The sequence below is a fragment of the Planococcus citri genome, chromosome 4, assembly GCF_950023065.1.
Source record: "Planococcus citri chromosome 4, ihPlaCitr1.1, whole genome shotgun sequence".
NCBI classification, from domain to species: Eukaryota; Metazoa; Arthropoda; class Insecta; order Hemiptera; family Pseudococcidae; genus Planococcus; species Planococcus citri.
This window is the reverse complement of record NC_088680.1, coordinates 39,198,624-39,225,223: the sequence shown is the minus strand read 5'-3', so window position 1 is coordinate 39,225,223 and position 26,600 is coordinate 39,198,624. Positions and strand designations below refer to the sequence as shown.

At 34.0% G+C, this 26,600-nt stretch overlaps 5 protein-coding genes across 6 annotated transcripts; all 5 read left to right on the top strand.

The window, feature by feature from the left end:
- The first annotated feature begins 65 nt into the window (after positions 1-65).
- LOC135843529 (juvenile hormone esterase-like) lies at positions 66-5,345 on the top strand. Its single transcript, XM_065361462.1, has 10 exons — positions 66-1,171; positions 1,277-1,420; positions 1,722-1,872; positions 2,054-2,239; positions 2,326-2,522; positions 2,600-2,759; positions 2,851-3,038; positions 3,117-3,252; positions 4,790-4,916; positions 5,033-5,345. Exons 1-10 carry the CDS (start codon positions 992-994, stop codon positions 5,193-5,195), a joined length of 1,632 nt encoding a protein of 543 aa, XP_065217534.1. The 5' UTR covers positions 66-991; the 3' UTR covers positions 5,196-5,345.
- A 119-nt stretch (positions 5,346-5,464) lies between these two features.
- On the top strand, positions 5,465-11,536 carry LOC135844216 (carboxylic ester hydrolase-like). Its single transcript, XM_065362363.1, has 10 exons — positions 5,465-6,327; positions 6,424-6,567; positions 6,865-7,015; positions 7,197-7,382; positions 7,468-7,664; positions 7,746-7,905; positions 9,558-9,748; positions 9,828-9,963; positions 10,992-11,118; positions 11,227-11,536. The coding sequence occupies exons 1-10, from the start codon at positions 6,148-6,150 to the stop codon at positions 11,387-11,389; spliced, it is 1,635 nt and encodes a 544-aa protein (XP_065218435.1). The 5' UTR covers positions 5,465-6,147; the 3' UTR covers positions 11,390-11,536.
- Positions 11,537-11,703: 167 nt separating this feature from the next.
- On the top strand, positions 11,704-16,233 carry LOC135842701 (carboxylic ester hydrolase-like). Of its 2 annotated transcripts, none has more exons than XM_065360285.1 (11): positions 11,704-11,860; positions 12,892-13,109; positions 13,515-13,661; positions 13,782-13,929; positions 14,092-14,277; positions 14,363-14,559; positions 14,655-14,814; positions 14,919-15,106; positions 15,197-15,338; positions 15,588-15,714; positions 15,877-16,233. In XM_065360285.1, exons 2-11 carry the CDS (start codon positions 12,927-12,929, stop codon positions 16,037-16,039), a joined length of 1,641 nt encoding a protein of 546 aa, XP_065216357.1. In that variant the 5' UTR covers positions 11,704-11,860; positions 12,892-12,926; the 3' UTR covers positions 16,040-16,233. The 2 variants fall into 2 exon arrangements, with proteins under 2 accessions (XP_065216357.1, XP_065216358.1); XM_065360286.1 differs by having other exon boundaries at positions 11,721-11,860; positions 12,906-13,109.
- Positions 16,234-17,812: 1,579 nt separating this feature from the next.
- On the top strand, positions 17,813-21,500 carry LOC135842702 (carboxylic ester hydrolase-like). The gene is made up of 10 exons (XM_065360287.1): positions 17,813-18,060; positions 18,440-18,586; positions 18,735-18,885; positions 18,986-19,171; positions 19,260-19,456; positions 19,550-19,709; positions 20,384-20,571; positions 20,664-20,799; positions 20,942-21,068; positions 21,177-21,500. The coding sequence occupies exons 1-10, from the start codon at positions 17,878-17,880 to the stop codon at positions 21,337-21,339; spliced, it is 1,638 nt and encodes a 545-aa protein (XP_065216359.1). The 5' UTR covers positions 17,813-17,877; the 3' UTR covers positions 21,340-21,500.
- Positions 21,501-22,873: 1,373 nt separating this feature from the next.
- Positions 22,874-26,597, top strand: LOC135842708 (juvenile hormone esterase-like). The gene is made up of 10 exons (XM_065360293.1): positions 22,874-23,245; positions 23,535-23,681; positions 23,775-23,925; positions 24,014-24,199; positions 24,290-24,492; positions 24,595-24,745; positions 24,862-25,046; positions 25,159-25,294; positions 25,423-25,549; positions 26,171-26,597. The coding sequence occupies exons 1-10, from the start codon at positions 23,051-23,053 to the stop codon at positions 26,313-26,315; spliced, it is 1,626 nt and encodes a 541-aa protein (XP_065216365.1). The 5' UTR covers positions 22,874-23,050; the 3' UTR covers positions 26,316-26,597.
- The last annotated feature ends 3 nt before the right edge of the window (positions 26,598-26,600 follow it).

Here is a 26,600-nt window from a genome sequence, read left to right as displayed (position 1 = left end):
AAGTATTAGGGAATTTACGAATCTAATAAACTTAGGTACAGGATATAATTATGTGCTTTGATAATTTGCAGAGCATTCTTTAAAGTTTGTTTAAATTTTAAATTTGTCAAGTGAGTATAATTTTAACAATTTTTGGAAATTAAAAAGTCTTTTCGTGAGCTTTATCTCTGAATAACATATGAGGAGTCGGCCTGCAAAGTGACCTAACTGCAAAAATTGAATTTTTGAGGTAGCTTTTTGTTGCACCCTGTAGCGAACCCGTGTACATATTTTTCAGAAACGAAAAGGTGATTAGGTGAGTGAAGGTTGACTCTTTCGATTCCTGAAAACAGATTTCGAAAAAATGTTACTTCAATTTCTTAGGACACGTTTTTCTCATTTATCTCGAAATCAATTTTTTTCCGTTAGGTCACTTTGCAGGCCGACTCCTCATATGTATTTTTCAAGCCACATAATCTAATATCTACTAAATACATACACAAGAATTTCATCAAATGATTGGTTTCAAGTAGGTAGGTATGTAAGTATTACAAACAGGTAGGTACTTGCTTAGATAGTGTGTTTCGTACCTACATCGAATGTTTTTTATTTCTTATCTGACACTTTCAAAAGAAAGAAAAAAATCATACGTCTGGATATGAAAAAAAATCAAATATCTGTTTTTTAATTAATTGGTCTGGCCTCAGATTATCAATGAATGCCCAATGTTAAATTTTCTACGGCCCATTAGGTTCATTACGGATTCACATGAAGATACGATTGCTTATTTTTGATTGATAGGTAGCCATTTTTCAGCAATAGTATTCTAGCCCGAGTTAATGTAAGTTAATTTATATCGGCAATTATTACCCATAATCAACTAAGGTGACCTTTGTTTTAGATAACCGTGATTTAATTTTTTATTCTTGTTCAATAAATACTTACCGAATAACCTACATTTGAAAATTTAGTACATACAATTTCCTAAACATTGAAGATCATCAAGTGAAAAATGTACAAAAGTTTGTGTGTTTTCTTACTTACGCTTGTCGCCGAAATAAATGGCGGTTTGTTTGAGTTACAATATGGAATGATCAATGGAACTGTTGGAAAGTCGAAGAATGGACGCCTGTATCAGGAGTTTTACGCTATACCGTATGCAGAACCACCAATTGGAGAGCTTCGATTCAAGGTGACTGCATTTTTTTGTATCCTTTTAATTTTCAGTTTTTTTCCAAATTATTGTTGGATATCAATAAGTTGATTTTTTGTTTGTTTGTTTGTTTGTTTTTTTAAGGCGCCAGTTGCTGTTAAGCCATGGTCCGGTGTCAAGAATGCATCTTACCCTCCTCCATTTTGTGTCCAACCTCTTCTTTCAAATGAGACAACCAAAGTCATCGGACAAGAAGACTGTCTTTATTTGAATGTTTTTGTGCCCAATGTAAGCATAATAGCGAGTATCAGTAGATAGAAGACTATAGCAAAGATAAGATAGGTCAATTTTATTTATTTCATGTACATATATAGCATACCTCATTTTGATCCTAAATCCCTTTTAGGAAAGAATTTCACATTTTAGTTCTATTTTAGTACTTTTTGATCAAATAAAAAAGTACACTTCAGGGAAATACAGTCCTCTGAATTTGGCTACACTTCTCATGAAAAATTTTCAGATTTCAGGGCAAATTCGGCCTCCTTACCTTACTATAGCCTTCAATATAGGTCTACCTTTAATGTTGCAGGAGTTATTTAATTCTACTGGTAAAGCGCCCGTGATGGTTGCCATTCATGGCGGAGGATACAGATACGGATATGGAATTGGTTACCATCCCAGTTTTTTAATGGACTCCGATATAATTTTAGTAACGCTGAATTTTCGAATGGGAGCATTAGGTGATGATGATTTTGTATTCGTAATAATTCAATATTTTCATCGTATAAAACGTTTTTTCAAGCTTTTAAAAATTCATTAAAATTTGCAAAATAAATTTCGACTAGGTACTTCGTAATTAAAAATTGGAGATGATGAAATCGCCTTTTAATGCGATAAGACGATATTTTTTCCTATTTATAGGTTTCTTTGGTTTGAACAACGACCAAATAAGTGGTAATTTCGGTATGAAAGATCAGGTTCTAGCATTGCAATGGGTTAGAGAAAATATAGCAAAATTTGGAGGTGATCCTAATAAAGTAACATTGATGGGGGAGAGTACAGGAGCAGCTTGTGTACATTTACACATGTTCTCTCCGCTTAGCAAAGGTAGGCGAACTATGAATGGTGATAAAATGACATCAAAACTCGTTGATCAAAAGTAGATGTATAGGTAATTGATCGATTCTTTTCAGGACTTTTTCACAGAGCTATTATGCAAAGTGGTACCGCATTTTCAACTTGGTCGCATTTCGCTACAGGAAATGGTGAGTTGATGTCTAGGGCTTTCTTGATAATCACCGGATGCCAGCGTGAAAACGCGACGAAAATTTTGAAATGTTTGCAACGTTTACCGATTGAAGATTTCATATATTTGGAAAATAAATTACATGTAAGCTTAAATGAATAGATTTTTTCAAAAATTCCGATGATTTACGAATAATGATGTGAGTTGTACTACGTATGTAGATTGCGTATGACGAACCAAGAATCTTATTCAAGCCTATGATCGAGACAAATGTCAAAGATGGACCATTTTTGACTAAGAGACCCTCCAAAAACTCGTATCTAACCAACGTTCCGTGGATCACAGGCATAAATTCGGGCGAAGGTGGCGTCAAAATTATAAGTAAGTGAAAATTAGTTAGTAGGTGTCATCTTGGTTAGTATATTGTTGAGTAGGTAAATTTCATTTTGGTAAACTTTTTTTTTTTAAATAGAATATTTGAGACACAATGACTCATTGGCGAAGATCGTGAACAAAGACAGAAACCGTTTCCTACCTCTGATAAATGAATACGTATACACAGCAGATCCTGAAGATATGGATAACATAACGCAACAAGTCTCTGATTTTTATTTTGGAAATGAAGACATAGGATCTGCTACAGCGACGAAGTTTGTCGATGTAATACAATATCTAATATTTTCCTTGGAATTCTGATCGTGTTGATTACGAATTATTACAATTTTTTTGGTTCAACAGATGATCACAGATTCGACCTTCTTGTTTCCTGCAGTGAAAGCTGTGCAGTCTACTCGTGATCGAAAGTACGTGTATCTGTTTGATCATAAAAGAGCAGATTCATTACCACGCCTTGCTGGTTTGACCGTAGATCTAGGTAAGATTCTTATATTTTTTAAAAATTAATCTTTCGAAGTTTTGAAGCTTAGGCAAGATACATAGCTATTAGTGTAGATTGCAAAAAAAATGGTGGGGTGGAAGGGGGATTTTAATGAAATTCAGTGGGGACCCTTAAAAAATTTCAGCTTTGGAGGTGCCCCTATACTTAAAGAAAATAGGTTCGTCAAAGACGAGGAATTTTTGAAAAAATTGTAGTTTTTCCGCTCCATCCTCCACTCAACCTGTTTTGGGAAAAATGGCCCAGTTCCAAAATACTCGTATACTTACCAAGTATTTGAGATTTAACGTCGACCTGGGCCATTGCCATCAAAATCCAAAATCACTTTTAGCTTTAAATAAATCTTGGATGAAAACAAGAGTAGCTCAAAACTTAATAAAGGAGGTAATTCCATTAGCTGAACAATATATATTTTGAACCGAACAAAGCTAAATCAAAGTAGCATGCTGAAACGTATCAAAATTTTACACACTTACCCTAGAAAAATGAAATTTGCTGTGCACCAGCTATTTAGAACCTCTAGAATCGATTGGAAACTGTTTCGAACGGTTTCGATCAGTTCTAGAGCCTCCAGCAGACTTTTGAAAATTTAAATTTCCTTAAAATTCTAGCGAATAAAGTCGGAAAGTTGAAATTTACCCTTTCAAGGCATTCTGGAGCCTCCAGCCATGCTTGAAAATTTCAGATTTTCAAAAAATATCATTATTAGGGCTAGGATTTTTATGCGCCAAGAAATCAGAAATGTCAAAACATGCAAAAATATGCGCTATCGGCTACTTGCCACTTTCAATCGATTCAGCATGGTGAAATTAGGGTTTAAAGTAAATTTTCAGCTTTCTATCTTTATTGGTACTTAAAAATTTGTCAAAAATTGAACTTTCCAAAATTTCTTCGAGCCTACAGAACTGTTCAAAACGGTTCAAAACTGATTTAAAGCGATTTGGGAAGTTAAAGTAGGCTAAGGCTAGGCACCTATACGTACCAAATTTCAACTTTTTATGTGAATTTGGTGAAATTCTGATTTTTTTTCAACATTTTGAACCAATACGATTTTTGAAAATTCTTTAAAAATCGAAAAATTTACTTGAGCGCCCAACATTTTGGCTGATGATGTATTTTGAATGTTCTTTTGATTGAGCTTTGTACCTACTGTTCAAAAATTTTCCCGTCGCCTTTTTGTAAGAAATTTTGGAATAAGTACCCACCACACCAGAAAAATTAAAAACTGGCTTTTCAAACATTGAAAGAAATTAAATGGCTAGTGACTTTATGATCAAAGAATTATTTCTCTTGGATGAATTCGAGAATGAAAATCATCCAAGTATAACCTGCATGCGTATCTCGTACCTCGTCTTTTCTTATTACTTTTTACTTAGGTACAAGGTATGCATAGAATTACAGATTGTCAAAAAAAATTTCTTCGGTTAATTTCATCAATTTTATTAAATATTGGAAAAGTGTAATAGAAAAGATAACTTACAATATTTACCTAGTTTTCCCCCCTCTAATTACACAGGTGTTAGTCATTCCGACGAGCTAGGTTTACTGTTTGGTAGTGCAAGTTCTCTAGGCAACTGGACAGCTCAAGATGTGAAAATATCAGAAGCAATGTTGTCATTTTGGAGTAATTTCATCAGCACTGGGTAAATACTTGTTTCAAACTTTATATTTTATAGATGTACATTGATCCAATGATATCGTGTAAGACTGTAAGTACCTACTTGTACAAATATTTACAAAAACATTTTATCCATTGCAGTGACCCCAACGGAGATTCGAAAATGAAGACATGGAAACCAGTGGAGACTGATGATGTTGAATATTTACTTATTGATAGCGAATCAATAACCATGGAAAAAAATTTACTCAAAGATAGATTCGATTTCTGGAAAAATTTGCCAACGGGATGGAAATATGACTAAGATTTGATTAGCTACACATGAAACAAATTACATACCTACTTCCTATACTTTACTTACCTACGTGCATTTGCATACATATTACTCGTGTTCCCAGAATACTTATTTAAATATTATTTTGTGTGGATTTTTTTTCTCAATATGAATTTTCTACCTAAACACGTGTATATTATTTTCATTTCATATCATAAGACGATAAAATAAAATAACAAAAAAATTTAAAAACGGGTTTGAATAAGTACATGGACTTTTTCTACAGTCAGGTGTATTTTTCAATCGCTGGTTTCTCTCCCCCTTCGAGTTGTGTAATAGTTATCACAAATTTCCATATACTTAATGATGGGTAGCTGAAATCTATCTGATTTATTTCATTTACTAGTTTGCTTTTGGTAATAATTTCAGTATAAAAAGATATTGTAAATGATATTTTTCTGATTTTTTTGGTGATTTCATACGCTTGCAGTGGGTATGTATATTATTTCTTATACTTAATACCATAATTATAATCATAATATAGGCATAGGCTTATTCGAACTGACCCTTTTCGATCTGAATGAAATCCAGCTAGATTCAAAAAGCATGCCCTAAAACCCTCATTGGTAAGCGCTAAAGTTTACTTCTGAATTTTGGCAACTTTTTTAAAAAACGGGTTATTTTTTATGAAATATTTTTTTCTTTGAACAAAGTGTACTGGTTCGAAGGAAAATCGCCAATTTTAGGTCATGCAGCCTCATTAGCTGTGCTTATTGGTTATGAATCGGTTCAGTTCAAAAATGAATTTTCGTGAGCTGTATCACTCAATAACATATTTTTAAGCAACATGGGTAATCTAATACAAGTATTTACTAGGTAAATACACAAGAATTTCATCTAAAATGATTGGTTTCAAGTAGGTATTACGAACAGCATTTGCAAATTTAGTACAATTTCCTAAACATTGAAGATCAAGTGAAAAATGTACAAAGGTTTGTGTGTTTTCTTACTAACGCTTGTCGCCGAAATAAATGGCGGTTTGTTTGAGTTACAATATGGAATGATCAATGGAACTGTTGGAAAGTCGAAGAATGGACGCTTGTATCAGGAGTTTTACGCTATACCGTATGCAGAACCACCAATTGGAGAGCTTCGATTCAAGGTGACTGCATTTTTTTGTATCCTTGTAATTTTCAGTTTTTTTTCGCATTGTTGAATATCAATAAGTTGATTTTTTATTTTTTGTTTTTTTTTAAAGGCGCCAGTTGCTGTTAAGCCATGGTCCGGTGTCAAGAATGCATCTTACCCTCCTCCATTTTGTGTCCAACCTCTTCTTTCAAATGAGGAAACCAAAGTCATCGGACAAGAAGACTGTCTTTATTTGAATGTTTTTGTGCCCAATGTAAGCATAATAGCGAGTATCAGTAGATAGAAGACTGTAGCAAAGATAAGATAGGTCAATTTTATTTATTTCATGTATATAGCATACCTCATTTTGATCCTAAATCCCTTTTAGGAGAAAATTTCACATTTTAGTTATATTTTAGTACTTTTTGATCAAATAAAAAAGTGCACTTCAGGGAAATACAGTCCTCTGAATTTGGCTACACTTCTCATGAAAAATTTTCAGATTTCAGGGCAAATTCGCCCTCCTAACGTTACTATAGCCTTCAATATAGGTCTATCTTTAATGTTGCAGGGGTTATTTAATTCTACTGGTAAAGCGCCCGTGATGGTTGCCATTCATGGCGGAGGATACAGATACGGATATGGAATTGGTTACCATCCCAGTTTTTTAATGGACTCTGATATAATTTTAGTAACGCTGAATTTTCGAATGGGAGCATTAGGTGATGATGTTTTTGTATTTGTAATAAATCAATGTTTTCATCATATACCTACCTAACACGTTTTTTCAAGGTTTAAAAATTCATTAAAATTGCAAAATATAAACTTTGAAATGAAAAATTGGAGATGATGAGATCGACTTTTAATACAATCGTATAAAATGATATTTTTTCCTGTTTACAGGTTTCTTTGGTTTGAACAACGACCAAATAAGTGGTAATTTTGGTATGAAAGATCAAGTTTTAGCATTGCAATGGGTTAGAAAAAATATAGCAAGATTTGGAGGTGACCCTAATCAAGTAACATTGATGGGGCAGAGTACAGGAGCAGCTTGTGTACATTTACACATGTTCTCTCCGCTTAGCAAAGGTAGGTATGAACTATAAAGTGATACAATGACGATCAAAACTCGTTGATCAAAAGTAGATGTACCCTAATTGATTGGGTTTTTCAGGACTTTTTCACAGAGGTATTATGCAAAGTGGTACCGCATTTTCTACCTGGTCGCATTTCGCTACAGGAAATGGTGAGTTGATGTCTAGGGCTTTCTTGATAATCACCGGATGCCAGCGTGAAAACGCGACGAAAATTTTGAAATGTTTGCAACGTTTACCAATTGAAGATTTCATATATTTGGAAAATAAATTACGTGTAAGTTTAATTAAATTGATAGGTTTTTTCAAAAATTCCGATGATTTACGAATAATGATGTGAGTTGTACTATGTATGTAGATTGCGTATGACGAACCAAGAATCTTATTCAAGCCTATGATCGAGACAAATGTCAAAGATGGGCCATTCTTGACTAAGAGACCCTCCAAAAACACGTATCTAACCAACGTTCCGTGGATCACAGGCATAAATTCGGGCGAAGGTGGCGTCAAAATTATAAGTAAGCGAGTATTTAAATGTTAATATAAGTGCCACCTAAGATGGTTGAGTACGTAATTTTATTTTGGTTTTTTTTTCTGGTATTCTTCGCAGCCACTGCCAGCTAGGCGGCATCTATCTGCGTCTCTGACTGGTAACGGGGTTGACGTTGTGCTAGGGCTCACTCCCGATGGAGTGAGGCCCTAGAGATGAATGATTCTGGATCATCTATAGTTGGCGAACTGGCAAATCTGCTGGCTTAAATCTCTTCAATCTTCGAACTTCATCGGAGTTGTCTAACAACTGGATGGCTGAAGGGTTGCTATGGCAGGTGAGCCTGTGCTCATGCTTCTCTGCATATCTCCGAATCTCCGCTTCGACAAATTCGATATTGAGGTCGCTATGAATTGAGATATTTTTTTCATATCGGTATGCACCAACAATGCGCCGAAGTATGACATTTTGGCACCTTTGAATAATTTCAATGTTTGATTTACTGGCACAGCCCCACAGTGCAATGCCATAAGTCCATATTGGCTTGATTATAGTGACGTACACCAATCGTTTGGATTCGATGCTGAGGTCAGATTGAGGTCCAAGTAACCAGTACAGGCTGCGCATTTTCTCCTTAATCTGTAGCTTCTTGGCATTTATGTGTTTACTCCATGTGAGGCGGGAATCTAGGTGCATACCCAAGTATTTGGTTGAATCTGCCTTCGGAATAATACTGTTCCCAATTGTAATTGGTGTATATCCATGGCTACAAAGGGAAAAGTCTACATGGGCTGATTTTTCTCCATTTGCCAAAATTTTCCACCTTCTCATCCATTCAGCAATCGCGTCAATTGCACCCTGGAGTACACTAATGGCTGCATTATAGTTGCTATTCACTGTTAAGATTGCTTTATCATCAGCAAACATGGCAAATATGACATCATGTCCAACTGGCACATCAGCTGTGTACAGCAGGTAGAGGTATGGTGACAAGTTGCCTCCCTGAGGTACTCCGGCCATGCAGGGACACAAGGATGACGTTACTTGTCCCTGAGAGACACAGAACTCTCTGCCCTCAATATATGAGCTGACCACACTGAGGTATGTGCCCTTGAGCACTTTACTCAATTTGTGCTTCAGGCCCTCGTGCCAGACCTTGTCAAATGCCTGAGAAATGTCCAGGAATGCGCCAGTGCAGAATTTTTTTTCCTCCAGAGCCCTGCTGATCGTCTGAGTAACTCTATGCAACTGGTCGACTGTGGAATGCTTGCGCCGGAACCCATACTGGAAGTCTGGAATAACACTCTCAAATATTGGCACCAGTCTCTTTAGGAGCAACTTTTCAAATAGTTTAGAAGGAGTAGAGAGCAGCGAAATTGGCCTGTAGGACTTAGAGATGTGTGGTGGCTTCCCTGGCTTGAGAACCATGATAACTTTGGCCTTCTTCCATGCATCTGGCATTATTCCTATTCGAAGTATCGCATTGAATAGAATTGTAAGGAGAATTAGGCCCTTCTTAGGCAACTCCTTCAGCATTGTGCCATTAATCTGATCAATTCCAGGTGCTTTTCTTCTGTTAAGATTTGTATCAATTTCTCTAGCCACCTGTAATGGCCGGAAGAGAGAGGGAAGCTGCGGCTCAGAGGACTCTTTATTTTGGTAAACGTTTTTTTTCAATAGAATATTTGAGACATAATGACGACTCATTGACGAAGATCGTGAACAAAGATTTATACCGTTTCCTACCACTGATAAATGGATACGTATACACAGCAGATCCTGAAGATATGGACAACATAACGCAACAAGTCTCTGATTTTTATTTTGGAAATGAAGACATAGGATCTGATACAGCGACGAAGTTTGTCGATGTAATACAATACCTAATATTTTCCCTGGAATTCTGAACATGTTGATTACGAATTATAACAATTTTTTTTGGTTCCACAGATGATCACAGATTCCACTTTTTTGTTACCTACAGTAAAAGCTGTGCAGTCTACACGTGATCGAAAGTACGTGTATCTGTTTGATCATAAAAGAGCAGATTCATTACCACGCCTTGCGGGTTTGACCATGGATCTTGGTAAGATTTTTATGTTTAAAAAAATTAATATTTCGAAGTTTAGAAGCTTAAGCAATGTACATAGCAATTGGTGTACCTAGATCGCGAAAAAAAATAGTGGGTGAAGGGTTTCGATGAAATTCAAGGGGACCTTTCAAAAATTTTTGCTTTTGATATGGTTCGTCAAAGAGAGGGCTTTTTCGAAAAAATCGTGGTTTTTTCGCTCTAGCCACAACTCAATCAGTTTTGGGGAAAATGGCCCAGTTCCAAAATATTGCAGGCAAGGGTTCTACTGAGCGGTTGGAAATTTCTTCTTAAATTTTTCGCATTGTTAATGCCAAATTATCAAACGATTACCTATCATTTCTTAAAAACTGAGAAAATATTTTGTAACAAAGAGGTGCTAATTTCTTGGCCATTAGGTAAGCATTGCCAATTTGAAAAAACCGAAAAATTTTGTAGTGTTTGGCCATTTTTCTCAATTTTTGGAAAGGTTAGATGAAGGAGGGGCATCTCCGAAGCTTACAATTTTTTTCTGAGTGACTTTTATTTTTTCGAAGGGCTTAAGCCTTAATCAATCTTGGAACAAGATTGATCAAATCTAACAAAGGAGGCAACTACACTAGCTGAACAATTTTTGAACCGAACAAAACTAAATCAAACGCATTTTTCGATTTTTGGCGAATTTTTGATGATTCAAATTTGGGTCAAAAATGAAAAAAAAATATCAAAATTTTACAAACTTACTCCAGAAAGATGAAATTTTCTATTCATCAGCTATTTTCGACCTCTCAAATCGATTGAAAATGGTTATTGGTTTCGAACGGTTTCAAACCGTTCTAGAGCTTCCAGCAGATTTTTGAAAATCGAAATTTCCTTAAAACTCTAGCGATAATATAGGCCTACCTAGTTGAAAAGTTGAAATTCACCATTTCAAGCCATTCTAGAGCATCTTGCCATAGGTACTTTGAGAATTTCAGATTTTCAAAAAATGTCATTATATTCGTACTAGAATATTTACTTAAAATTCTTTTCCTCTAATTACACAGGTGTAAGCCATTCCGACGAGCTAGCTTTACTGTTTGGTAATGCAAATTCTCCAGGCAACTGGACATCTCAAGATGTGAAAGTATCAGAAGCTATGTTGTCATTTTGGAGTAATTTCATCAGCACTGGGTAAATACTTACTTGTTTCAAATTTCATTTACTTATATGTAGATTTACATTGATCTAATGTTATCGTGTAAGTACAAATATTTACAAAAAACATTTCATCCATTGCAGTGACCCCAACGGAGATTCGAAAATGAAGACATGGAAACCAGTGGAAACTGATGATGTTGAATATTTACTCATTGATAGCGAATCAATAACCATGGAAAAAAATTTACTCAAAGATAGATTTGATTTCTGGAAAAATTTGCCCACGGGATGGAAATATGACTAAGATCTCATTAGCTACAGATGAAACAAATACCTACTTCCTATACTTTACTTACCTACATGAATTTGCATACATATTACTTGTGTTCCCAGAATATTTATTTAAATATTATTTTGTGTGATTTTTTTTCTCATCAACATGAATTTTCTATTTGAACACGTGTTTATTATTTTCATTTTATTAGGCGATGAAAGCAATAATAAAAAAAAATTTAAAACAGGTTTGAATAAGTGGGTACATGTACTTTTTCTGCGGTCAAGTGTTTTTTTCAATCGCTGGTTTCTCTCCCCCTTCGAGTTATGTAATACTCGTAGTTATCACAAATTTCCATACTTAATGATGGGTAGCTGAAATCTACCTTATTTATTTCATTTACTAGTTTGCTTTTGGTAATAAGTTGAGTACCTATAAAAAGGTATTGTAGATAATATTTTTCTGATTTTTGGTGATTTTCATAGATGCTTAATACAGTGGGTATGTATGGTAATATTATTATTTCTTGTACTTACAATACCATAATCATATAGGTCTACTTGAACTGACCCTTTTCGATCTGAATGAAATCAAGCTAAATCCAAAGAGCATGCCCTAAAACTCTCATTACCAAAATTGTAATAAGCGCTAAAATTTACTTCTGGATTTTGGCAAATTTTTAAAAAAGCTGTTATTTTGACCATTTTTTAATTTTTTATGAATTATTTTTTCCTTTGAACAAAGCGAACTGGTACGAAGGAAAATCGCCAATTTTAGGGCATGCAGCCTTTTAGCTGTGCTTATTGGTCATGAATCCATTCAGTTCAAAAATAAATTTTTAATCAACTTGTAAATTTCAGCAAAAAAAAATCAAATTTTCATTTTAAAAAAAGTTTCTACCATGCTTTTTAAAAAAAGTAAATCTCAATATGAAAAGGTAGGGGAAAGGATCTGGGATCTAGGGTAAAATTTAGTTTTTTGAGTTGAAGTTTTCAAGATTTTTTTAAATAGAAAGTAAGCCGATTTATTTGTATCTGGGTATCATTGGAAGTGATAAAATTCAAACTTTCAAAATAAAGGCCACTTTAATGAGCAGCAAATATTTATCAATTTATTACAAATGGGCATCGAGGCATCGATTACAATGAAGTTATTTCTTTTTACGTTCTCTATCACCTATTTCGAAGGTAGAAATACTGGTACTGTAAGTTATCTGCTTTCTAATTAATTATTAGCCCGGCCTGAAATTTTTAATTAGGTAATACACAAAGTTGAATTTTCAGTAGCTGATTACATTTTACGTATGAGCTACACAAGCGCGAAATTTATATCAAAAAATGTTATTTGATAGCCATTTAGAAATAATACTTAAGTACTCAAGGGTAAGGTCAAGTATACAATTTACATCGATGGTGTGGTGATACAATTTGAAAACGATAAAGATAAACTCATTTCCGATACTTAGTTATAATTTGATATTTTACGAAAGGCACTTGAATAAATACCTTGGTAACCTACATGCATGATTTCAGTTCTCTTTTCTTAGACATCGAGCATCGTTTGAAAAATGTACAAAGGTTTGTGCTTATTTTTACTATTAACGCTTATTGCCGGAATAAACGGCGATGTGGTAAAGTTGAAAACTGGATCGATCAATGGAACCACTGCGCAATGGAAGAATGGACGTTTGTATCAGCAGTTTTATGGCATACCTTTTGCAGAACCACCTGTTGGAGAGCTTCGATTTAAGGTGATTGTGTTTAAATTTTATTACCTACTCGTCTTTTTTTTTAAAAAAATTTCCTTCACAAAATGAGTTTAAAAGGCGAACAAAATGCAAAAATTTAATCAAAGTTCTTTGTTTTTGAAAAAAAAGTATTTTGGAGAAGAGGGATTGAAATGGATAGAATACATGAAACCTTTATCTCAATGTCAGAGGAAGTTTTGTTTTTAAAAAAATGAATAAATAGGTAGGTACTAAAGTAATGCAGTGGGGCAAGAAGAAAAATTTTGAACAAAACGTAGTTTTACCATTTTGTCAATATGATTATAATCTCGTGGTATTAGTGCTGTTTAACTTGTCATTTTTATTGGCCTAGGTAAGCATTGTAAATATAAAGTAAGATAATAAGTTGAATTTTTTCGGTTTTTGAAGGCTCCAGTTCCTGCTAAACCATGGTCCGGCATTCGGAATGCATCAGAACCTCCGCCAAAATGCGTCCAGCCTCTGATTGTTTCTGCTGATGAAACTGAGGTCATCGGGCAAGAAGATTGCCTTTATTTGAACGTTTTTGTGCCAAATGTAAGTACACAAACTTGCGCATATGTAACAAGTGTTTTAATTTTTTCACGATCAAGAATTCTAAAGATCGACGCTGACACAATAATTATCATCTAAGTTTTAATACATATGGTTTTACAGAACTTATTCCCAACTGGTAAAGCTCCAGTGATGGTTGCAATTCATGGTGGAGCATATAGATATGGTGATGGAGCTGGTTACCATCCAGGTTACTTCATGGATTCCGACATGATTTTAGTCACGATGAATTATAGAATGGGAATTTTAGGTAATTTTGTTTTGTTCTCACTTGAGTTTTTTTTCAATTCGAATAACTTTAAAAAATTTAGCAAATGTTTCAAAAAAATTGTTGGCAAATTTTGAATGAAAAAAAAAATAATTGTGATGAAATTGCATTTTACATATAAGAAAAATGATTTTATGTTTACAGGATTTTTTGGACTGAATAACGATCAAATAAGCGGTAATTTTGGCATGAAAGATCAATCTCTAGCATTACGTTGGGTTAAAGAAAACATAGAAAAATTCGGTGGTGATCCAAATCAAGTAACGTTGATGGGAGAAAGTACAGGAGCTGCTTGTGTGCATCTTCATATGTTTTCTCCTCTTAGCAAAGGTAGGTACTATATTACTCATACCTACTCGTATGTACGAAGTTGACGATAACATGATCAGATTGATTGAGGTATATTTTTTTTCAGGCCTGTTCCAAAGAGCTATTATGCAAAGTGGAAGTGCATTCTCTGTTTGGTCTCATCACGGTGCAGGATATGGTGAAGCAATGTCTAGAGCTTTATTGATTGTCAGCGGATGTCAACGTGAAGATGCGAGGAAAATTTTGAAATGCTTGCAACGTATACCAGCAAACAAATTCAATGACTTGGAAAACAAACTACACGTAACTATAATATTTATTTTGTATATGCTTTACAGTTCATATGCCAAGTAGGTAAAGGTACCTATTTATTTAAAAATAACCGTTACGTGTTGTAGGTTGCGTTCGACGAACCTAGAATCTTATTCAAACCTATGATCGAATCACATGTCAAGAACGCCCCATTTTTAACGAAAAAACCAACCAAATCGTCGTATCTAACCAATGTACCATGGATCACGGGTGTAAATTCGGGCGAAGGTGGAATGAAAATTATAAGTGAGTGAGAATTAAGAATTTACCCATATCTATTAAGTGAATCAATGACCATTGTTGGATAGATGATTAATTTTATTTCTGAAATTTTTTTTTTGGGTGAATAGAATACTTGAGAAATAACGATTCGTTGGCAAAGATTGTGAACAAAGAAAAAAACAGTTTCTTACCACTGATAAATGAATACATATACTCAGCAGATCCCGAAGATATTGACAATATGACTCAGAAAATCTCTGACTTTTATTTTGGTAACAAGGATATAGGATCTGAAACAGCGTTGAAGTTTGTCGATGTACGAGTAATACTACTCTTAGTAGTACCTAACCTACCTATTGAGTTCGATTAATCAAAAATTAATTTTTTTTCCTGTTTATTTTGACAGATGATCACAGATTCTACATTCTTGGTTCCTGCTGTGAAAGCTGTACAGTTGACTCGTCAGAATTTACAATATGTTTATTTCTTCAATCATTATAGAAGGTCGTATACATTGCCACGTCTTGCCGGTTTGACCATGGATCTTGGTAGGATCTTTGTGCATTTTTTAATCCATAAAGCTTGAACAGTATATCCTGTTCTGATTTTTTTTCAAAGAGCTTAAATCTAATAACTGATTGTAAAAATGTCGTGACGAGAAAATTTTGAAAATTCTGCGAAGAAATAAAAAATTGATGAACTTTGTACAATCAGTTTTAGGAATTATGTACTTATACAATTGTCATAATATGAAGATAATATGTAATTTGCTTATTTTTCTCTTACGATCTGTTTAGGAGTTTGTCATGCGGATGAGCTACCTTATTTATTCCCCAATGATTATTCCGAGAGCAACATGACACCCCAAGATGAACAAATATCGAAGACTTTATTGAAATTTTGGAGTAATTTCATTATCACTGGGTAAATATCGTTTATAATTTCATATACGTATTTTATTTAAATTTTTTACCACACCTACATTCATTTAGACATTATCTATGCTGCTGAACCTAGAATTATATTGTGAAGGTACCTACTCATGAAATATGTTTTTAAATTTAATAAACATCTTATTAATTCCAGCGATCCGAATGGAGATGCTAAAACGAAAACATGGAAAGCTGTGGAAACGAACGATATTGAATATTTGCATATCAAAACCGAATCATTAACTATGGAGAAAAAATTACTCAAAGATAGATTCGATTTCTGGAATGCTTTGCCCACAGGTTGGAAATATGACTGACAATGAGATATGATTACCTACCTATACCAACAGATGATACTTTTTTCAGGGAATTTATATCTACCTAAGTACTTCTATTTTACATTTTTTTTGTTCCCAAAATGTCTACTTATGTATTATCCAATTGTAATTTTATGTAATTTTTTATTTTCAATTCTATAAGACAATAAAATATGATGAACTTCTTACAATTACAGTGCCTATACGTTATCATTTTAATACTTACGCAGATGTACATAGGAATGGTGGACTAAACCCGAACCTGTTCCCTTAAACTTGAACTTCGAAACTCTAATCCAGATCACTATTCGGGTTCTTTCGGGTTGGAAACGAATTGGTTGATGAAAATATTAAAACTAGAACAATTTTCAGTAGGTACATTTTTTTAAACAGGAGAGAGGGGGGTCACTTTCTTTTTTTTTTCAAAAATAGTCTTTAAAAAAATAAATAAATAAACAGAGAACAAGAAGACTGCGTTTAAAAATAATTGGAGGTGCGTTCCCAAAACATTAAGATCCAGGCATGGTATACTGGAAACACTGAATGCAATTTTTCGAATTGTTACGGCTTTTGAAGGTCGAAGGGTAGTTCTGAATCCTAATATCAGATTTGATAAATTGAGAAAAAATTGAAAGTATCAGGAAGCTATGTAGTGGATCTCAGATCCCTAAAAGTTGAAGGTTTAAAATTTTTGGCTTGTTTATTCAAGCCCATTTGGCCACATTGAAACTTGGATTTTTTCAATTTCTTAAAAAAAAGGAGGAAGTAGGTACGATTTTATTTACATTTAGTACAAGTTTAAATTTCAGAAGTAGGTACCTAAATGCTTCAAGGGTAAAATTTATAGTAGTGGTCTATTTTTTAGACTGATTTGTTAACAATTTCACGAACCTCAAAGATAAGAAACTTTTCATAAAAAATTGTCTGTGTAATTCTGCATCCATTCTGTGCGTCTCGATTTCTGCAGCCAGCAAACTTTATGCCAGAATCATCAAAAAGAGGCAAAGAAAAAAAATTGAAATTGATCCTGATCCGATTCTTTAATGATCAGGACCGGAACTGAACCGGAACCTCTAAACCCCAACCCTTGATCCTGAAATCCAGTTGACTGTTTCGAGCAATTATCGCGATTTCAGGAATTTTAGTTTGGTTTTAGTTCAAAAAAAAAATGTTTAATCAACTCGTAAATTATAGAAAGTTTTCAAAAAGAAAGAAACGTTTCCATAATTCTTTTTTTTGGTAAATTCTTCTCATCATTCACAGGTAGAGAGGACTCGTGACCGAAAATAAAATCAACTTTTGAGTTGAAATCTACAGAATTCTTTTAGCCAGACTAAAACTATTTAGCAATACCTAATTGGAAGTAATAAATACAGGTCAGTCTAATGAGCCGTTCTTATCAATTATTACTGAGAAAGTGCCTATCTTATTAGCAAGTAGGTATATTTATTGTTTGTCTGCAATATGGAAAAAACTATGTTATCTGTTTTCCAATTAATTTGCCTATGGCCTGAAATCTCTAATTAATACACAAAGTTGAATTTTCAATGGTCCATTACACATTAAGTACATGAGTTCTCTATTCAGCTACACATGTGCGAAATTTATATCAGAGCTATTTCCAAAATATAACTCAAGGGTAAGCTATAAGGTCAAGTATACCTGTACAATTTAAGAGTATGTAGATGTAGGTACATATATATTGATGATACAATTAAGAGCGATAACCTTTATTTACGATAGTAATCATTTTATTTTTTACCACTTGAATAAATACCTTGGTAACCTACATGTATGAGTTCAGTTCTATTTTCCAATCATCGAGCATCGTTTGAAAAATGTACAAAGGTTTGTGCTTATTTTTGTTACTAACGCTTATCGCCGGAATAAACGGCGATGTGGTCAAGTTGAAAACTGGATCGATCAATGGAACCACTGCACAATGGAAGAATGGACGTTTGTATCAGCAGTTTTATGGCATACCTTTTGCAGAACCACCTGTTGGAGAGCTTCGATTTAAGGTGATTGTGTTTGAATTTCATTATTAATTCGTGCTTTTCAAATTTTCCCCCTAGAAATGGTAGACTAACATTTGATGAGATGAGTTAAAATCGTTTTTGAGTTAGAAATTTCGTCAAATTCTGCCAGGTTTTTTGATAATAACATAATTTTTTTTGGAGTAAAAAGAGGATGGGAATACATTTATGATGAAACATCTATCTCAGAGGAATTTTCAGGCAACTGTCACCTTCAGTAAAGGGCGCCAATTTTATCCCCTTTTCTTTAGTTCGGATACTTTTGACCCCAGATGGCAACTACTTTGATGACAGATGCTAATAGAAGTAGAGTGAGAAGAAGAATTTTGAATAAAATAAAATTTTACTTCTTCTGTTCTTAAAGCCTCCGGTTCCTGTTAAACCTTGGTCCGGCATTAGAAATACATCTGAACCTCCACCAAAATGTGTCCAGCCTGAGATAGTATCTCCTAATGAAACCAGAATCATTGGACAAGAAGATTGTCTTTATTTGAACGTTTTTGTACCAAATGTAAGTACTTATACACCTATTACGATTTTGCATAATACGAGTGTTTCAGAATTTAAAAAAAAAAAACTGTAGGATATTCCTATTATTTTTATCATGTCAACTAAACTATTGGTCATCTGAATTTTAAATTTTTAATATCATTTTACAGGAGTTATTTAATTCTACTGGTAAAGCGCCGGTGATGGTTGCAATTCATGGAGGAGCATATAGATATGGGGATGGAGCTGGTTACCATCCTGGTTATTTAATGAATTCCGATATAATCATAGTCACGATGAATTATCGAATGGGAATCCTAGGTAACGATTTGTACTCTATTGAGCATTTTTTTTTCATTTCAATTAGCTTTAAAAAATTCATCAAAAATTTCAAAATACCTATCCATGTATCCATTCACAGGTTTTTTTGGGCTAAACAACGACAAAATAAGTGGTAATTTTGGCATGAAAGATCAATCTTTAGCATTACGTTGGGTTAAAGAGAACATAGAAAAATTCGGTGGTGATCCTAATCAAGTAACGTTAATGGGAGAAAGTACAGGAGCTGCTTGCGTGCATCTACACATGTTTTCTCCTCTTAGCAAAGGTAGGTATCTCTACCCATATACCTATGAGTACGAAGTTGACGATGAGACGATGAGACGATCAGATTGATTGGGGTATATTTTTTTCAGGCCTTTTCCAAAGAGCTATTTTGCAAAGTGGAAGTGCTTTCTCTGTTTGGTCTCATCACGGTGCAGGATACGGTGAAGCTATGTCTAGAGCTTTATTGATTGTCAGCGGATGCCAACGTGAAGATTCGAGAAAAATTTCGAAATGCTTGCAACGGATACCATTCAAAGAATTCTACGACTTGGAAAATAAATTACGAGTAGATATTTATTTCATATTTTCTTTAAAATTTTGCTCGAGTACCTATTTGATTGGCTTCTAATGATGTACCTACGTGTTTATGTTATTGTAGATTGCTCACGACGAACCAAGAATCTTGTTCAAACCCATGATCGAATCACATGTCAAGAAGGGGCCCTTTTTGACCAAGAAACCCACCAAAACGTCGTATCTAACCAAAGTTCCATGGTTAACAGGCATCAATTCTGGCGAAGGTGGAATGAAAATTATAAGTAAGCGTGAATTTAGAATTTACCCATACCTATGAAATGAATAATTGATGAACATGGTAATGAAATACTTACTGTTGGATGAGTAATTAATTTTATTCAATACAGGCATATAAACGCACAATTATACCACCAATACTAGACGCGAAAAGTGCGTTTTTATGAGCGACTAAATGAAACGAAAATAATGTTCACATTATTGTCCTAGGAAAATAATAAACATTCATTACGTGGCCGCACTGCTCGAATCCTATTGTTTGGGATGACGCGGAAGGTGACAAAGTCCGATTATTACGGGGAAAAAATTGTAGCAGAAACAGGAGATCCACCACCTCCCCCTCCCTCCACGCCCTAAGGCTTGTTTTCCTTTAATCATTTCGGCTACACACTTTATCTGCGAGTACGCACTACGCATACTTCGGTTGTCGTGTCGACTCATAAAAACGCTTCTTCACGTCTGAACATTGATGGTATAATTGTGTATATTTATATGCATGTATTGAATAAAATACATTACACACACAAGTTCAAAAAATGTGGGTGATTATAAACTCGTACGCGAATTGCAGTCCTCGCCTTCGGCTCGTCCTGCAATTCGCACTCGTTTATAATCACCCACATTATTGAACTTGGTATGTAATATACTATTATATTTGAACTTTTTTTTTTGCATATAGAATACTTGAGAAATAATGACTCATTGGCAAAGATCGTGAACAAAGAAAAAAACCGTTTTCTACCACTAATAAATGAATACATATACTCAGCAGATCCTGAAGACATAGATAATATGACTCAAAAAATCTCTGATTTTTATTTTGGTAAAGAGGATATAGGAACTGGAACTGCATTGAAGTTTGTCGATGTATGTAACACTACTTTGCACTTGTGATACATTTTGTTTGAATTTTGAAGTTGATTTGAAATTCAACTTTTCTCTTCTTTTTTTTTTGACAGATGATGACAGATTCCACTTTTTTGGTTCCTTTCGTAAAAGCTGTGCAGTCTAATCATAATCGACAGTATGTTTATTTGTACGATCACTATAGAACATTCACATTGCCACGTTTTGCTGGTTTGACTATGAATCTTGGTACGTATAAGAATGCAATTCATAAATTGCAATGCAGAAAAATTTGGAACAGTTTATACTTAGAAAATGGGAAAATTTCAAATAAAAAAGAAAAGATGGTACCTATGCAACTTGAATCATATTTTTCATTCGTGATTTGTAGGAGTTTGTCATGCCGATGAGCTACCGTTATTGTTTCCAAATAAATATTCTGAGAGCGACATGACACCTCAAGATGAGAAAATATCGAAGATTTTGTTGAATTTTTGGAGTAATTTCATCATCACTGGGTAAATAATATGATTTGTTATTCCTTAGTCCATATATGTATAAGTTACGTAATTTGCATTTTTATAAATTACAATGTTGGCGAATCAACACAATATTATCAATTACAGTGACCCGAATGGAGATGCTAAAACGAAAGTATGGGAAGCTATGAAAACTAACGATATTGAATATTTGCATATCGAAACCGAATCATTAACTATGGAGAAAAAATTACTCAAAGATAGATTCGATTTCTGGAATGCTTTGCCCACAGGTTGGGAATATGACTGAGATAAGAGCTCCTAAAGATAACACTTTTTTTTAGTATACCCATACCTACATACTCCTATGTATTTCTTTATGTTAACGAAATACCTAATTACCTAAGTAGGTATATACTTAATTGTAATTTTATGTGATTTTTTTATCCAAGAATTTCTTCTTTAAATACCGGTTTTATATTTTCATTTCATAAGACAATAAAAAAGATGAATGTTTTTAAGTGCAAATGGTACATTAGGTCCTATTTCAAAGGTCACCGAAATGTTTGTGATTTACTTGATATACATTGGCCTTAGCATTGAAAACAGAGCTCGATGAAATCGTGAAACACATATTTTTTTTTTCAATGAGGCGATTTTCTTACGATAAATATAGTCGATAACCTCTGCTAACAATATTTTGTATCATAGCAGGTTTTATTTTTTAGCAATCAAATGTGATTTATCAGAATAATGACTGATTCTGAGTCACGAATTTACGATTCAGAATCACGCGATTCCTTGTCTTGTGATTCATTGTTCTCAACAATTCATTTTTTGTTGCAAATGAAAGAATTCATAGAAAAACGGCGAGTAAGAAGGGAAAACGAAAAGAATAGGAAAATGTTATGAGTCATCTTTACACAATTGAGGCACTCCTAAAGTCGATTATAATAATTTAAATTTCTAGTTCTATCCCTTCTCCTGGAGACTCAAATTCATCCAGATGACTGAGGCTAAAAAAATTTAAAGTTAGAAATTCAAACTACGTTACTTACTCTATACTCCCGTTTCAAGTGAAATTTAAAGAAATTAATCACAGATATTGAATGGAATCGAATCACAGAAAAATAAAAATTAAACTCTTGAATTGAATGAATTGAGGTTCGTCTGTCTGGCTTCCAAAAGTCGATTGTCTGCCTGTCTGGCCTGTTTAGTTCATTGACCGATCTGTCTGACACCTCAAGGTGGTCTGTCTGCCTGTCTGGCTTCTTAAAAGGCCATTGACATGACTGTCTTGCATCTCAAGGTCGTCTGCTTGCGTGTCTCTTCTCTTAAGGTTTGCCTGTCTGGCATTTTAAGGTCATTGACCTCATGACCTGTCTACTTAGCTTCTCAAGGTCATTGATCTTTCAACTTTCTAGATCCATTTGGTAAAATTTTGATTTTTTTTTACATTTTCAGCACAAATTTTTAAAAAATTTATTCAAAATCGAAACATGCACTTAGCATTTGGAATTTTTGCTGAATATATCTTTGTATGCTCTTTTGATTTAAGTATCTTTGTTCGGCTCAAAAAATTTTCTGCTATTCGGGATACTTCCCTTTGTCAAGCCAGTCTATTTTTTTCAATACCTAGTCAATTCCATTGCATCTAAGATGATGAATCGAATACTCTAAGCCTCTTTATTCTCGTGCGAGTTGAGCAGGTACATTCCATTCTCGTTTATGAATAATTACTACCTTATTGATACTACCTACATCTTAATCAACCAAGTGCATTGAGCTGGTAGAAAAAAGAAAAGTGGGTAAAATTGTCTTGATAACACGTGGGAGTTCACTTGAACGACGAAGGTGACCATGATAACCTCCGCTGATGGTACTCGTAACACACTTTATTTTTTGAAAATATTTGCTTGATTAAAGATGTTCACTCTTTTGTTTAACATCCGCCTATACTGCCACGACCTGCATATTTGTTCGTGATATTTCGTCATTGTGTCGAAAAATACAAAAGTATCATGAATGAATTTAAAATGATCGCGAGCTTGTTCTTGTTTTTATTACTATTTATAATCGAAATAAATGGTGATTTGTTGGATTTGCGAAGTGGTTTAATTAATGGTACCGTTGGAAAAACTAAGAATGGGCGTTCATTTCAGCAGTTTTATGGAATTCCATATGCAGAACCACCTGTAGGAAGTTTACGTTTCAAGGTAAGGTACCGATTTGGTATTGAAAATTCAAAACACCTACTTACGTATTTTGTAGATATCCTCGTATTTATATTCGCCAATTTTATTTTGAGTAAAGTTCTATATGTTTCTAAGTACATACTTACTCTTACCAATTTCGTCTCACTTGGTCAATAAGAGGACGAATCTAAAATTTGGTGTCTCAAATTGACCCAGCTGTTCCCTCTACCAAAATATAGGAAAATCGAAAATTTGATTCAAATGAGAATTAATCATAAACGCCTAAATAACCAGGAATTATTGATTCAAGGATCCAGTACCAGCTAAATCGTGGTCCAGTGTGAAAGATGCTTCTAAACCTCCACCAATGTGCATTCAACACAAGGGATTCTTCAACTTCAGCAGTCCCATCATTGGACAAGAAGATTGCCTTTATTTGAACGTTTTCGTACCAAATGTAAGCAAACTATTCGTATTTACATCTGCTTTTCCCTTGTCAAATGAAATTATTCATACTGCTGTTCTCATAATCGATGTGAAAATGCTTCAGGATTTATTCAATACTTCAAGTAAAACCCCTGTAATTGTTGGAATTCATGGAGGAGGATTCATACATGGTGAAGGAATCGACTACAACCCTGATTATTTCATGGATCACGATGTTGTTTTTGTAACATTCAACTACCGTTTGGGTTCTTTTGGTATAAAAATTAAATACCTACCTATTTATTAATTATGTTTGTACAAAGGAAGATGTTCCTATTTTATTATCTATATACCTACTTAAAGGCTTCCTTGGCTTGAACAACAACCAAATAAGCGGTAATTTCGGACTGAAAGATCAAACACTGGCGTTACAATGGGTTAAGGAGAATATCGCAAAGTTCGGCGGTGATCCTAATTCTGTAACGTTGCTTGGAGAAAGCGCTGGAGCGATGTCCATACATTTGCACATGTTCTCTCCTCTCAGCAAAGGTAAGTAACCACTACTGAATTAAAAATCTGAGAAAAATCACGATTGAAAATTTCATACTGGCAAATTATTTTGTTTCTGTTCCATTATAGGGCTGTTTCAAAGAGCGATCATGCAAAGCGGTTGTGCATTTAGTCATTTGACTCAACACGAAGAAGGGTATGGCGAAGCAATTGCGACGACATTTTTACTCATTGCTGGATGTTTCCGTAAAGATTCTGCCAAAGTATTATCATGTCTGCAACGTATACCAGCTGAAGATATTATCAAGATGGGAGACTCCCTAGTTCCACAAGTTATACCTATTGAGATTTTCCTAGACTCTTTTCGCTACATTTGCCAGTTTTCTGTACCCAAATATTCTTTTCCAACATTAAAAACGTATTTATGTTTTCAGATAAAGAATAGCCCCATAAACACGCCTATCATCGAATCAAATGTGAATAATCGACCATTTTTGCCGCAGAAACCTTCCAAAACTACATATCAAACCCTTGTACCATGGATCATCGGTATAAACTCATGCGATGGATGCATATTTGCATTCTGTACGTACTCGTATACTCATTAGTAAAAATTTGCATTCAACTTGAATGGATGCGAAGAAAAATTGATATGAATGGGACTTTTTATAAAGTTAATAAAATCATTTTGGCTTGTTTAGATTCATTCAGTAAAGCAGGACCATTGTCGGAAGTCAAAAACACTAGAAAACAACTATTATCGTCTTTAAATGAACGTTTGCCTCAGCATGTACTTGATAATGTTGATAATGCAACTCAGAAAGTTACAGATTTTTATTTCAATGCCAATGATACAGGATCAGATTTGACGTTGAGCTTTGTTAATGTATGTACTTGAACTTTCATAAATTATGCGACAATTTTCATAAAATTTACCTATACAAGCTGAAAAAATGCTATAGGTACCTAGGTAATACCTTTTTAATTTTTTTTTTTAGATGGTTACAGATTATAATTTCCTCCACCCCTTAGTACAATCTGTAAAATCTAGTCATGATCGTCAATACGTGTACCTTTATGATTTCAAAGGATCATTTTCATGGCGTCCTCCGACAAATTTGACAAAAAATCTAGGTGAGTACCTACCTAAATGATTATTTGATGAGTGAATAAGAAAATATTTCCCAGTATTCATTTTCGTATCATTTTGCACTTAATATATTACTTATTAGGTACATAATTATATTTTTGTTCATTTCAAGGCTCTGATCATGCCGAAGAACTTCCTTTATTATTTCGCAATGAAAAATTGGAAGCCAAATGGACCCCAGAGGATAAAAAAATATCGGAATCTTTAGTGCGATTTTGGACTAATTTCGCCATCTTCACGTAAGTGTAGCCTTGTAAAAGACTTCAGGGACGATTTCAGAATTTTTTTTGAAAACTTGAAAGGAGAGCGAGGAGGAATCATTGAATGTGTATGTAAAGCTTGAAAAAGGTCATTTTAATTTTCTCATGTCTCAAGCTGTCTACTCCCCAATTAATCTAAAAATGGAAAAATTCTTAAAAAAATATTGAAAAGTTTATTTTTTTTTTGCTAAAAATTATACGCTAATAAGACGCATGGTTTTAATGAAGGTTTTTGTGACAAAATGTCGTTTTGCTTTATTTTTAATAATATACTTACTGGTATCTACTTCCTCGCACATTTTTCAGCGTATTTATCTCACAGATAGGTACCTACCTAATGAAAATAGTGAAAAAGCTATGATTTTGGAAATAGAAAAGACTATAGGGGGAAAAAAGTCTGACTTGATGTCGAGAATTTATCCGAATTTTGACAAGGATATGTTTTTTGAAAACTGGAGAAAAAATTGATCAATTCTTCATGTTAAGTCGGACATGTAAAAGCTTGGAAAAAATAGTAATGCAAAAAATTCTCATCATGCAGTCTGGACCTCTGGACGCTAAGCAAACAAACAATCAGTACCTATCTGTTAACTGTTACAGTAATCCCAATGGACCTTCCGGAGAAAAAATATGGACACCAGTAGAAACAGAAGATATTGAATTTTTGCGCATAAGAAGTGACTCGTTCATCATGGAAAAAAAGACGCTTAAAGAGAGATCTGATTTTTGGGAATCCTTAAAATGATCATTGATCATAGAGACATGACAATATAGATAATTTGCGAAACAAATTCCAAATGAAGACAGTTTTCTAGTATGAGTAGTTTGGCCACTTTAGCCGAATATTTGACACACTTTTGGAATGACTCTGTAAAGTCAGCTTTTACGACTTTTTTCATTTTTTATAATGGTTGAAAAAATGTACCTTCCTATACGTGAATTAGATATCAAAGTACCTATGTAGAATAATTTCCCATTACATTGTATTGTAAGTATTTGTTCAATAAACGATATGATTTTTGGATTATCT

Bases quoted from the DNA above. Each gene is read 5' to 3' on its own strand.
- LOC135843529 (XM_065361462.1), top strand. From the start codon at position 992: ATGTACAAAAGTTTGTGTGTTTTCTTACTTACGCTTGTCGCCGAAATA. The intron at 2,523-2,599 runs GTAAGCTTAAAT...CTACGTATGTAG, and splicing joins ATTTGGAAAATAAATTACAT to ATTGCGTATGACGAACCAAG. The intron at 3,253-4,789 runs GTAAGATTCTTA...CTAATTACACAG, and splicing joins TGGTTTGACCGTAGATCTAG to GTGTTAGTCATTCCGACGAG.
- LOC135844216 (XM_065362363.1), top strand. From the start codon at position 6,148: ATGTACAAAGGTTTGTGTGTTTTCTTACTAACGCTTGTCGCCGAAATA. The intron at 9,964-10,991 runs GTAAGATTTTTA...CTAATTACACAG, and splicing joins GGGTTTGACCATGGATCTTG to GTGTAAGCCATTCCGACGAG. The intron at 11,119-11,226 runs GTAAATACTTAC...CATCCATTGCAG, and splicing joins AGTAATTTCATCAGCACTGG to TGACCCCAACGGAGATTCGA.
- LOC135842701 (XM_065360285.1), top strand. From the start codon at position 12,927: ATGTACAAAGGTTTGTGCTTATTTTTACTATTAACGCTTATTGCCGGA. The intron at 13,110-13,514 runs GTGATTGTGTTT...CGGTTTTTGAAG, and splicing joins TTGGAGAGCTTCGATTTAAG to GCTCCAGTTCCTGCTAAACC. The intron at 13,662-13,781 runs GTAAGTACACAA...ATGGTTTTACAG, and splicing joins TGAACGTTTTTGTGCCAAAT to AACTTATTCCCAACTGGTAA.
- LOC135842702 (XM_065360287.1), top strand. From the start codon at position 17,878: ATGTACAAAGGTTTGTGCTTATTTTTGTTACTAACGCTTATCGCCGGA. The intron at 18,061-18,439 runs GTGATTGTGTTT...CTGTTCTTAAAG, and splicing joins TTGGAGAGCTTCGATTTAAG to CCTCCGGTTCCTGTTAAACC. The intron at 19,172-19,259 runs GTAGGTATCTCT...TATTTTTTTCAG, and splicing joins GTTTTCTCCTCTTAGCAAAG to GCCTTTTCCAAAGAGCTATT.
- LOC135842708 (XM_065360293.1), top strand. From the start codon at position 23,051: ATGAATGAATTTAAAATGATCGCGAGCTTGTTCTTGTTTTTATTACTA. The intron at 23,246-23,534 runs GTAAGGTACCGA...TATTGATTCAAG, and splicing joins TAGGAAGTTTACGTTTCAAG to GATCCAGTACCAGCTAAATC. The intron at 25,047-25,158 runs GTATGTACTTGA...TTTTTTTTTTAG, and splicing joins TGACGTTGAGCTTTGTTAAT to ATGGTTACAGATTATAATTT.